The sequence below is a fragment of the Saccoglossus kowalevskii genome, chromosome 4, assembly GCF_978046115.1.
Source record: "Saccoglossus kowalevskii chromosome 4, keSacKowa6.1, whole genome shotgun sequence".
NCBI lineage: Eukaryota > Metazoa > Hemichordata > Enteropneusta > Harrimaniidae > Saccoglossus > Saccoglossus kowalevskii.
The window spans coordinates 2,575,308-2,589,031 of record NC_140644.1 but is presented as its reverse complement, the minus strand read 5'-3'; the positions used below and the strand labels follow the sequence as shown (position 1 = coordinate 2,589,031).

At 37.6% G+C, this 13,724-nt stretch overlaps 2 protein-coding genes across 2 annotated transcripts; both read right to left on the bottom strand.

Annotated features, from left to right (window-relative positions):
- Window positions 1-1,224: 1,224 nt before the first annotated feature.
- Window positions 1,225-7,231, bottom strand: LOC144341980 (TNF receptor-associated factor 2-like). Its single transcript, XM_078005423.2, has 8 exons — window positions 7,096-7,231; window positions 5,936-6,115; window positions 5,165-5,237; window positions 4,861-4,962; window positions 4,600-4,767; window positions 2,647-2,718; window positions 2,398-2,484; window positions 1,225-2,252 (listed from the first exon to the last, which is right to left on the bottom strand). Exons 2-8 carry the CDS (start codon window positions 6,079-6,081, stop codon window positions 1,233-1,235), a joined length of 1,668 nt encoding a protein of 555 aa, XP_077861549.2. The 5' UTR covers window positions 6,082-6,115; window positions 7,096-7,231; the 3' UTR covers window positions 1,225-1,232.
- A 1,866-nt stretch (window positions 7,232-9,097) lies between these two features.
- LOC146746181 (uncharacterized) lies at window positions 9,098-12,283 on the bottom strand. Its single transcript, XM_085498198.1, has one exon. It carries the CDS (start codon window positions 12,281-12,283, stop codon window positions 9,098-9,100), a length of 3,186 nt encoding a protein of 1,061 aa, XP_085354324.1.
- Between the last annotated feature and the right edge of the window lie 1,441 nt (window positions 12,284-13,724).

Below are 13,724 nucleotides of genomic sequence, written 5' to 3'. Positions count from 1 at the left end.
TGTGAAAAATGTTTTTGTTGTCCCCTTTACTTACGACATTTGACCCAAATCGTACAGTCTCTAGTTGTCTTTGATCAGGACAAGTTTATAACAGCATAACATGTTACCTTACGCCAATGTGGTAAATATGCAAGGCAGACTGTCATACAGGCTCTGCTTATATTCACACACTTACTCTTTTGATTTGTACAAATCAATATTACTTCGACAGCATCGGGCACTAATATATAAAAACAATACACATCAAGCAGTGAACGTAAAAAGAAGTTACAATACAAATACTTTATTTTCATTATTGTCACTGACTTCTAATAGCTGTACAGATATGTCATTATACATAGTATATACTATTGGTTTGTTTTGACATACTGTCAATGTTTTTTAAACAATAATAACGTTTTGTAAATTGATGACCTGCCTGCGGTTACTTAAATTTGAATATGACAATGTAGATTCAGAATGACGTATTCGCTGAAGTATAGGTCATGTAACATATGTAAATTTCATCTGCAGTCTTTTTAAATTTACAGAGAATTAATTGTATGCTATTACCATACGTGGAAAAAGTATTTCACTGAGTAATGTGACATATCTAATCACCTGAGTGTATTATTGTTTGAATATTTCTTGAAAATATGTGACAGAACCCAGTAATTTGAATACTGTAATACATGTTTTTTTTCGCGAATTTAGCGAGAGAACTGATTCGCTAATTCAAGATGTCGCTAATGAATTTATTATCAATTCAAAATGGCCGCCAAACAAAGAAATCAACAATGACAAAAGAAATTCGCTAAATCAACATTTCGCTATTACGTCATTTTACCACAATTCGCTAAAATTGCATGCCGCCTTTTCAACATGTTTTACAGTACTACATAATTACTGTGTATATTAAAATTAAGTTTAGAAGAGATATTTAATGACACTTACTCATTCTATTTCCATAAATAATTCATATAATAATATAAATAATTCGACAATTCAGTTTGTTTATGCTAATATCTAACTTCCATAGTATGCACCATAAGTTAAAATTCGACTGTAATTGCCTGCAATTAACAGTGAATAATATAATATAATATAATATAATATAATATAATATAATATAATATAATATAATATAATATAATATAATATAATATAATATAATATAATATAATATAATATAATATAATATAATATAATATAATATAATATAATATAATATTAACATACATAAAAAACCTATGCTAAGATAAATCACTGGTATCAACAAATATTTTGATAAATGCTGTGTCATCTTTGACGTAATGATGACGTAGACTTTCCAACTGTGATAGAGGCATAAATAGAGGACATCCACTGGCAATGTTCATGTCGTGTTTAGGACGTTGAAATGAACTTGAAGTAGGGTCAGGTCGAAATGCATCGATCACGTGATCTTTGTTAATCTGATCTAACCACATCATAGTGACCTTCTGACGGAATGGCCATCGCAAGAGGGCGTCAGACTCTCCCTTCATGATCACGAAGAACAAAGATACGTGGTTACCCTTCCCCATTCCATCACCATTGATATATATCCGAGCACACATCTTGTATCCATGGCGACTACTATAAAAACAAGGTGAGTAGATAGAGGTGGTTCGTCCACTGATGGCGTCTTGTCGTTTACGGGCGAAATCTGTTATCTTCCAAACCAACACACCATCATAGGACGCCATTTCCAGACTTTGTATCCTTAAATCTTGTTCAGCAATAGCAACATCTTTTAAAGCGATAATTCTATCTTGTGCTTTCACTTTTCTTTCTAATGCCTCTATCATCTCAGTATACTTCTTCTGTTGTCTTGACAACAAAGTAACAGTTTCGTCTGTTTTTTCCACTTGATTGTTGAGCACAGCAACCACGCCCTCACAGGTAGCTAGTTTTTTGTTGACAACCGTCATAGAGTTGTTCAATGCTCGTGTTGACTGTTCGTGTTTATCTGCAAGATGTTTGTTTTCTCCAGTTATTATTCCATTACGGTTTTCATTTTGTGCGGCTGAAACCATTTCAGTCATCTTATGGTGCAGTGTTTCCTCATTCTTTTCCAGTTGTTTTATTTGATTTTCATGTTCGTTAATTCTTGTTCTCACGTTTTCAACTTCATCAATTTTATTTCGTGTACTCCGTACCATTGCCATAAGAGATATTATGAACTGTAACATCATCAATAAATGCTCACCCATAGATCTGGTATTATGCTCCGCCATCTTGGATTTCTCCACCTTCAATGAAAACCAATTTTTACGTTAAATGACTTGGGGCTCTTAATAATTCCCATATTGTTTATATATTATTCAAACAGTCATACAAATACTACTATCTTAGACATATAAATATATTCCCAGACATTCCCGTCACTATACTCACCATATCATGACATCCAACGTTCTGAAATTGGCATGCTATCATCTTTCTAACACAGTCACCTGTTTTCGTATCTGTATGTTGCTCAATCTAGAATAATTTAAGAAAACCTTCACATTAATTTCTGTATAAACATATATTATTTATAATAGTTGCAACTTTGATATCACACGCCGCTAAACATTCACAAGGAATCATATCCGTGAATGCCGAATCTGTGTTTATTTGTAATAATTGTTATGTATTACTCACCATTTCTCGTGGTACAAACTCTCCACATAATTTGCATTTCTCCGGAATTTTGGGACATTCGAGTAGATGAGTCTGTAAGACCGAAAAGTGAGTACATTAAAAAATATAACATAGATACCTATCGTTTTTGTATATGCGGTCTTTATTTGTAATATAAGCCCAGTGGTCTAAAATACATAAATAATAAAAAAATACAAATCTAAAGTTGGTCAATTACTATTTACACTATTTACATCGCATCTTAGTCTTAAAGAATTAAATAAAAAAGCTGACAAACTTTTGAGTAGAGTGGCATTTACAGAGGTTATTAATTGGACAAATGTTTGTACTGATGGAGAAAGAAAGTAATAATGTGGTAAATACTTAAATCTGAAGGTCAGACAAGAACAAAGTGGTATTCGTCTTCAATTTGAATCACACAAGATGCAAAGCCATTAATGTCTTTCAATATTATTTTTCTGTCAGTGTCAATACGTAAATGGTGACAGGAACAGCGTAAACGTGACAACATTAGTCCGTGAGAATGGATATTGACAAGTGACATATCTTTTGGGTTCTAGTCTGGTTTTGAAACTACGATACGTGACCAAGTGATGAGATTTAGTAATACCATTCAGAAAACATTACTTAAAACGTCCCAAGCACCATGTAATTGACATAAGTATAACAATTATTTTACCTCGTTAACCCAGGTATGTTTTAAACGTATAGCCGAAAGTTCAATATTATAAAGCATTTTGTAGCATTTATTTGGGAAACGATGACTTATGATGGCATATAAATCACTTTGGCTCAATATTTAATACAATTCTTTGCGGTTAACAAATAAATTGGGTAACGCCCACGTGCACATTCCCCCAAGACAGTGACATTTGGTTCATATTTGGTTACGCCCAGATACATTTATATGCAAATGTTTGAGCACGTTCTAAATATTCATAACGTTGTTATCCCCATATTTCAGAGGCGTACGTTAAAATCGGGATACCATTGAATCAAACATTTTGGAAAATTCGTCAATGGGAAGTTGACCAATATTGCCAATTTTAGTTGAAACACTCAATCGAGACTTTCTACCTTGCTGAGCAAGAAACTTTAGTGGCGTACGACCACTTATAACTTAAGCCCAAATATTAATAACAAGAAACAACCCCAAACTTCTCATTGTTGGCAACACGCCCACCACACTTAAAGACAATAATTTTTGTTTATTGCATATTAACAGATATTTTCCATTGTTTACAATAAGAACTTAAACCATTTAACGATCTTTGTAAACCTATAACACTATTTGAAAAAAGAACAACATCATCGGCAAATAATAAACATAACAGATCAGTCAGTGCAAGTTGAATACCCCTTTCATGTAATTTACGTGGTAGTTTAGTTATGAAGAAAGAAAATAGAAAAGGGCTCAGCCTTTGGGACAGGTAAAATAATCTGTGTTGCCAGCTTATGATTTCACACATGATTTAACATCACTATATATACTATTTAGCATTTTAAACATTTCGCCAGTGGACACCCCCTTTTAACAAGATATACCAAAGCCTTTGGCGTTCTACAGTATCAAAGGCTTTGGAGAAATCAATAAAAGCACAGTGAAATTTACCCTTTTTCATAGTAAGATATTTCTGAATCAATGACTGTAGTATGAAAATATTATCAAAAGTGGAGTAGCCCTTTCTAAAACCAGCTTGCACTTCGTCAATTTTGTTCAGTACTTCTGCCCAATAAACAAGACGACTATTTAAATAGGGAATTATTTGAACACGTGTTGATTTAAAATATTCACCAACAATGTCATCTGGTGCAGATGATTTGGCTGGTTTTACCTATCTGTATGTGAGACGTAGTGAAATATATTCAGATATCTATGGATGGTCTGGTGAATTGCTTTTATCACCCGAATAATAACCACGGTAATACCAGCTTAGTTATTTCAATACTCACCTCTATATTGGTAAATGGAACTTCTACTGTGCAGTATTCACACTTCACTATTCTCATTGGACAATCCTTCTCCAGATGAGATGATAGATTTCCACGTTGAATTGATACATTACATCCATTTCTATTGACACATTGTATCATTTCATATTCACAAGTCAGAATATGATTCTGTAAATGATGATAAATTTATAAGTTTCACACAAAAAAAAAACGAATTGCAATATCACGATCTAAGCGCCTTTCTGTTAAACGTCGACTTACCACTCGGTAATCTTCAAAGCTCCCCGTCCAATCACAGCCTTTGTTTAAGCACCGTACATGCTGTATGTTCAACTCTCGTTGTATGGCTTTATCGTGGTACATCTGTTGAAACGAATACACATCGGTTCTGTTATCATGATAACATTGGATTATTTTTGTGTATAGTCTAACATAACATGATTACAACAGCAAATTGTTACGTATACAATATCCATATGGCATACCGTGGATGTATTCGGCGATTTAATCACTGTATCATTGAGGGAAGTTGAAAGTCAACATTTTGGATAAAAATTATACCTACCTGCTGCACACTCAATATGGTATCCATAATGCCTTCAGCTTTACACGAACTGCAAAGTACATTATCATTGTTTCTGAAACAGAAAGGGGAAATATCACGAATCTAATAAGTCAGTGTATTTCCTTGTTTCTCCTACTTGGGGAACGATGAGGAAATACACATCATCATATACCTTGTATTGCGCGGCCTCGTAACGTTATGGAAAATGCGCCATCACATCAGGGCAATAATTCTTCGTATCACGCCGGCCAAGCGCGCTCGGTTTTCAACAAACAAAACAATGACACGAACAGGCACGACTAGTTCACGCCGAGTTTGTGACGAGTTCACGAATAGTTCACGAATGCGTGCCCATCAGTGTCCACATTGACACGAACTGGCACGACGAGTTCACGCATAGTTTGCGCATAGTTTACGCACTTCTCGCATTGGCACAACGTGTTTGCGCAATTCGGACGTGAGCTGTTGGTGAACTATTCGTGGCAGTTCGTGACAGTCGTGGCATGGCGCGCACTGGCACGTATCCTCGTGACCAAAATTTTTAACATTTTAAAATTCTCGTCCCGACATGGCACGAAGGCACGACGGGTTTACGCACACTTCACGCCAGTTTACGACCAGTTTGCGCACTGGTACGACTCGAGTCGTGTCAATGCGTGCTACAGAATCGTGCAAGTGTCAGGGTGGCTTTAGTGGACCTCAACGTGTTGTATTATAATTATAGTTACTTCCTCAACTTATTACTCTGTACCACGACACCAGTCTCCTTACCTTAACAGGTCTTCAAAACATGTTTCACAGTATCTATGTCCACAATATGTCTGGATTGGATCACACAGTACTTTCTCACATAGTTGACACAAGTATTTATCTTCTACCAGTGACTGGATGAATATATCTTTTGAAAAACCGACCATGTCCTGAGGCAACGGTACGTCGTTAAAGTCAACGCTAAATAAAGTGAACAAGGATACAGTCGTAACTATCTGCCGGAAATGCAATCCTTACAATCATCTATTTTCAGAACGGAAAATTGCTTCCTCATAGATTTGCTATTTATATAAAGAATATCCTACGCATCACCATACTAAATGTATCAAGGCTCACCCTTCCTTCCCTCGTTGGTGTACCCATAAATTTATTTACGGTTCCAGGGATCTATTTGTAACATAATTAACTACACTGAATTTTATGGGAGTTTTTTAAGGGAATTGATGAAAGCTTGTATAAAACGCCGTGTTACATTCAAATCAACATGACATGTGTAATGCCCATTTATGATTCGCATATGTTTTTTATGTATACAAACGTTCCCTTATTCCTATATTTTGGAAATAGGTAATACTCTGCTTGGGTCTTAAGAACAGTCGGTAAAAGAATGAATTGACAATGAACCAATACAGGAAAGCCACAGAAAAGCATAATAACTTCCTCGCAACTTTTAAACACTGTAAACCTGGATGAGTTGTCAAAGACACAGAAAAGCCGATATCAACATAAACTACAAATTTTAACTGGAAATAATGTCATACTCGAATTGTAAAAAAAGTTTTAATAATTTTAATCTGATAAGTGTTTGCAAAATATTCGATGCTATGCGCCCGAAAACCTTTGTGTAGTGTTTGCTATGAATAGTGCTTTCATCTATATTCAAATGTAAATTATTTCCCCTATCACACCCGGCCACCCCTCCAAAACAAAATGCGTCATTCTAAATTGCAATTGAGGTCATGCCGTGGTAAAATTGTAATTACACCTATAAGGTATAAGATAAAACTTTTGCTGCCCTCGGCCATACGGCTTATGCGCCATCGCATGCTCGGCACTCCCGCCACACGCCCCTGGCCGTAGCCACTCCATAAAGATTAATACGTACGCTTTTTACCTTTGTGGTTGTTAGTTTGTGATACTGTGAATATAAGAATTATTACCTTTATAATGAATGATATTGCGGTAGTCGCACAAATGAATATCAACGAAAAAAGTCCGTACACTATATTCTATCAGCTTTCAGGCGTTGGAGTAATTAATTCTTTTTATCTTGGCTTTTATAAGTCCAGACTTCAGTCTTACCTGTTGATCATGTCTGACTTGCATATACTTATATATGGTTGGAGTCATTGCGTCATTTCTAAATATAGTTCATTCTGGAATATTCCACGACTCTGAGTGGGGGTAAATTTCCACGTAATTTCTATGTTCTAGAACATTACCTGCAAGTCACGATGAGGGTGGACAACATTAATAAAACTATTTATTTATTTATATAAATTCATATAGGTTTGAATGGCCAACTCAAATATAGGGACAACCTCCGTCCCACCTAAACCCATTGCACCCACCACAGATAAACAACAGTAAACAGGCAACAAGACACAGACACGTTTGAACGGGTCTCTGTGACGTACATACCCATTGTTCACAGCGCACGCATAAACACATAGGGACGTCATAATGCAACCAGAGGAAGGAACGTACATTGTGACAACACTACTAAGACTGGCTCAATGTTAATTATATTTTAATCGCCATTTTAATTGTTTCGATATTGAACATTGATTGTAACCATATAGTAGCTCACATAGCTGGGCGTGTACTAGTCGGGTTGTATCTCGGTCTCGCCATGACTGTTTTGACTTCTTTATTCCTCAGCTCTTGCGAGCGAGGTTATTTGTAGTTATGTTGGCGATCGCCGCTGTGTCTGCGGAAGTACTATGGGAGATTGCATGATAGGACTGAAAAGTCTTTTGATCAGCAAAATAATTTTAGAGAGTGAAAACTAAAGTGACTGTGAAATAAAGGTTGCTTTTAAATATTAAATATCATGACATTATGATGTAATAATGAAAGGAAATTGAACTGGTATGAAAGGGCCGTACATGTATCCAGAACGCAAGGTCAGAATCCGGGGGTCAAAATACGTCACAAGGCGGTTGCAAAGTGTAAACAACTATGGATAAGGTAAAAGACTTCGTTTGCAGTTTGCGTGAATGGCCGGGGAGAAAAATTCATGCAGATTCTGTGCTTCAGTAACAGTATTTCCTTCTTTTGTTGTGCAATGGAAATTAATACAAGAAATGCTGCCAATAAACATGTCCTTCTAGTACACAAAACAACCCCGGGACGTTTATCTTGTAACAGATTGATTTTCCACTTGACTTAGTGTACGAGATATTGAAATATTGAATCAGATAACGGCAAATGACGGGGTTCTCTATGGGATACAACGCACCCGCAGCGGTACCAAAGTGACCTCTGTCATGTGATTATGAATCTTCTACATTAATTCACGTCATATCTTATTAGAAACAGAAAGTATGTTATTAGCGGAATGTCGAAACCATAACGGTGGAACCGGAACAGGAAAGGCACAACATATCCATTTCAAATAATGACAATTTTTTACTATAATATCGTTTGCTGTAAAATGTTCCTAACAATGTGTAAATCATAAAAATGATTTTTTTGTTTTTTTCTTATGGTTTTTGAACCCAAATATTTCGTTTGGTTTCTATTTTCAGCATCCTTGCAGGAAACTAATCAGACATGTATGTACCATGCACACATAAAAATAAATACTGATATGCTTCATTTTCGAGGCCGATTTTTAGTCAAAATTTACATATTTGCAATGTCACCTAAATTATTCAAATAGTTTTGGCTTTCAGGATTTTTGCGGGAAACAGAATATGAATATGTCACAGAACGCTATAACAAAACCAGTACAACAGATCACTCACCATCAGTCCTCGCTAGCTACTCCGCCATCTTAGCCCCGCCTGTGTGTTTTTATCCTGCCACAGAGGGCGCACCTCGTAAACCACTTATGGAAATTAATGTAAGAATAAATAATAAGAATTCATGACATCACTCCCCTTTCAAGAGGAAACTTATAAAGTTTCTGCACAGCACATGAATTCTATTACATAGTCCTTAAACTCCAGCTCCATGGTTATCTGAGCCGTTAATACATTCAACGGTAAATCGGTAGTTCTGCAGAAACATTGCCCATCGCATTACTTTGTCATTGATGAATTTAGCCTTGTCAACATACAATAACGGCTGATGGTCTGTCTGGAGAATGAACTGGGTTCCATACAAATACACCATATACTTCTTTACAGACCACACGATTGCCAAGCATTCCTTTTCGATAGTCGAATATGCCTTTTCTCTTTGTGACAACTTCTTGCTAGCATAACTCACAGGGAATAACTTTCCATCATAACCTTGTAACAGGACTGCTGCAATCCCAACATCAGAAGCATCTGTACGTAACACGTAAGGCTTGTGTGAATCATGCAACCTCAATATAGGTTTACTGGTTATTACATGAATAAGAGTTCGGTAAGCCTTCTCTTGTGCTTCTCCCCACACAACTTTGATGGGTTGGCCATTCTTTGTTAAATCAGTTAATGGTACTGCAATAGCTGCATAGTTAGGTATATACTCCCTGTAAAATCCAGTTAGACCAAGAAACGACCTGACTTCCTTCTTAGTCGTGGGCCGAGGAACATTTCTAACCTTTTTTACATTATTCTCGTGTGGACTCAGAAAACCCTGACCAACTCGATGACCGACGAAATCAATAACACCAGAAGCTATTATGCACTTGGATGGTCTAGCAGTAAGTTGAGCATCAGCCATCCTGGTGAACAACTCTTTGAGTGCAGTTAAATGCTCACACCAAGTGATGGTGTGAACCAAAATATCGTCAACATAACTAACCACCTTACACATCCCACTCAACATCTTTCTGACACCACGGACCAGGGTTGCACCAGAATTCATCATTCCGAATGGCATTTTCAAAAACTCGTAGGTACCATCTGGGGTAACAAAAGCTGTTTTGTGTATGTCCTCCCCCGCTACAGGAACCTGCCAAAATCCCTTACTAAGATCCACCTTAGTAAAGTACTTGTCTTTACTGAGATCTTGGAACATATCATCTGCATTCATCATTGGCTCTGGATCAAAAACTGTTACCTTGTTTAGCTTTCGGTAGTCAATACATATACGATTCGATCCATCTTTTTTGCGTACTATCACGACAGGTGATGCGTATGGGGATTCGGTTTCTCTTATAACTCCCATCTTCAACATACTTTGAATGTCCTCTTTCAAAGACTCTCGTACACTATATGGCACTGGGTAAGGCCTCGATCTTATAGGTTCATCAGTTCTCAGTTGAATACGATGCTGGATATGGTTGGTAGTGCCAGGTAGGTCTGTAAATATGTGCTTATACTTGTGCACTAGACAGCGAACTGATTGCTTCTGATCATGAGTCAGGTTCCTGCCATATTTCACGTCAGCTACTGACTCCTTTGACATGCAAGAATTCAGCACCAACAAGTCATCATCCTGTACAGCGTCTTCATCTAAAGACTTTTCATACTCTATGACAGCTGCACTAGCAATTCCCAAGACAGGCAGATTGTCATCAGCTTCACTACTCTGCTCACTTCGTTGAATATACTTCTTCAGCAAGTTAGCATGATATGTTTTGTACTTTCCACCTACCTTTACTCTATAGTCATTTACACCAATCACACTATCAATTTCATATGGCCCCTTCCACTGCATTAATAACTTGTTACTATCAGTTGGTAGTAGAATAAGAACCATTTGTCCAGGTCGAAACCTTCTGACTTTCACCTTCCTATCATAGTAGTGCTTGTACCGTTGCTGGGATTTCTGCATCTCTACCTGTGCAATTTTCAGTGTCTCGTCCAAGCGCTCTCTTAACTCAAACACATACTGATAACTGTTTCTAATTTCTGGTTCCTCAGTCTCTGTTGTCCAGAGTTGCTTCAAAATATGCATAGGACCTCTGATAGTCCTCCCATACCTCAGCTCAAAGGGAGCAAAACCTGTTGATTCTTGGGGCACTTCTCTATAGGCGAATATCAATGCATTGATGTAGCGGTGCCACTGCTTTGGCTGCTCACTGCACAAACGCTTCAACATTGTTTTTAATGTACCATTAAACTTTTCAACCAGCCCATTACACATTGGATGATAAGGGGTGGTTGACAGTTGTCTAATACTCAACAGACGAGAAACTTCACACATACACTCTGACACGAACTGAGTTCCCATGTCATGTAAAATCTCCTCTGGTATACCTAGGCGACTGTACATATCAACCAGTGCTTCAGCTACATCCTCTGTACTGATATGTTTCAGGGGTATTGCCTCTGGATACCTGGTAGCATAGTCTACTAATGTCAAGATGTACTTATGACCTTTTTCACTAGGAGGGTGAATAGGACCAACTAAATCAATAGCAACCCTTTTGAACGGCACATCTATCAGTGGCATCTTCTGAAGGGGGACTTTTGCAATTTTACCTTTAGGTATCGTTCTCTGGCAAATATCACAAGATCTACAGAATCTTGTTATGTCACCATGTATTCCTGGCCAGTAGAAATTGCTCAGGACTCTATCACTAGTTTTCTTCACGCCCATATGCCCTCCCGTTATCGAATCATGCGCCACCATCATGACCTGGTTACGCAATGGCATAGGTACAACCATCTGCTTAACAGACCTACCCTGATTCACATGAGGATGAGTAAACTGTCTGTATAGTATACCGCCTTTCTCCAGAAACATAACTTCCTGGTTACCTTTAAACTTAGGTTCCTTCAAGAACCAATATTTACTGAGAGATGGATCGTCATGCTGCAATTTTACTAGCTGAGCCTTATTTATATCTAATGACTTACCCCCGTCAGGTACACACAGAGGGACTATTTTGTTACCTTTCTTAGCCATAGCACGAGCAACCACTGCACACATTTCTTGCCATTGTGGGTCAGGATCATCTGGTGCCCTGGCTCCTTTAACATTACCAATGACTAGATCATAAATAGCATCAGGCAAACACTGTGCCTCCACCTCACCAGTGAAATACAGGGTGTCACTTTGCACTTTCGAGACATACTCTTTGCATTTATAACACTGAACATCAGAATTGATTTCCAGACCACCCGGCATCTGAGATTTTATACATGGGAAGTCGCAAGGGGAGGTCAACATCCTGTCATGAGCAATTAAGTAACGGTCAGCATACTTAGCCAACTCATCAAGAGTTCTAGGCTGCTTCTCGCGCATGCGTATGGAAACATCCCTGGGACAAGAATCAATAAACCGTTGCTTAATTATCAAGTCACATACACCATTAAGGTAGCAGGATAGTTTTTTTGCATGAAAAATGTAAACACCTATAATCGGAATAAATTTTACAAGAAACCATACAATCTATATATGTTTGGAAAGCTCTTGACTTGTATTTTCCTATTATTAATATTTTGTGAACATTGTGTTTGTTTTAGCGTCACGTGATTCTGAAAATCAGCGGGGCTGATAATTTAACTAACGTGAATAAAATTTTAATTGTCATCTCTACAGTCATTCATGCGATCAAAAACTTTACACTGTTTTGAAGTAAAGGATATGAAGTTTAAATCCGTATTTCTATTTTTTGCATTAAGTTTTTTTTTTCTTTCCGAAAATCACAAATTTCCAGCACGTTTTTTGGTGTTAAAGTTAGAGTATACCGTTGGTTTGCGCGAGGTTTGTGAAAAAACGCAATAGAATTTTGCAAATATGCAAATACGGATATGAAGCCAACATATCAAAGAGTAAGAAAAGCTAAACGGCGACATCGTAGCGCTATTCACTGAAACGCCGTTTAAAATTAGGTCAACGGTAATTGCCAAAATCCGAACACCGAGAAATCGGCACTTTTATGATTTCAAACTTCAATCAACGTTAACTCCCGTTTCAGCAGCAAAATTTACATGGGCTAATTGTAAATAAAATGCTTTGAAAGTTGTTTTCGAGAAAAATCATGAACCGACATTTATATCTGTGAAAAACTTTGTTTTTTGGCCGTTTTCTTTCACGCTGTGGAGTTTTGTGACGGTCTGTGCTGATAACGAACGGTGACGTCATTCATTAGAGCTTGGATTATGCAAAGTGGGCGGTTCTGTTTGCGAGTAACAAACAATACAGAGACTACACTTGGCAGTTGAAGTGTTTGCAAATACAGTGTATTTATTTTTGGGCCGTTGTGTTTGTAAACTTATTAGTTCAAGCATGCCACGAGTTTCGGAGTCTCCTGGAGGCAGCTCGAACATACTGGCGAAAGGGCGGACCCGTTACTGGTTGAGGTAACCCCTAATAGCTTGACAGTTTCACCAGAGCGCACCGTCCCTTTCCAATCGCTCGCATTCCAATGGCAGCCTTTTTATTTATTTAGAAAACTGCTCCCTTCTTTCGAGATGACGGGAAGCTAGGCTGGCTCAGTTTCGATCGAATACAACTGCCTAGACCGTGACGCCTGCGCTCCACTATTGAGATATTGCCTCTTTGCAAAATTGACAAATCTCTTTTTCTAGGGCGCCATTCAACAGTGACATGTCAACGAGTCGAATCTCGCCGTCTTCAAACGATCGGCCGTGACATTCACTCTCACTTTCTTCTTCTACGTCGGAAGGTAACAATATTTTCCTGCGAGATACAGACATCTCTCGAACGTTTTGAACAGGAG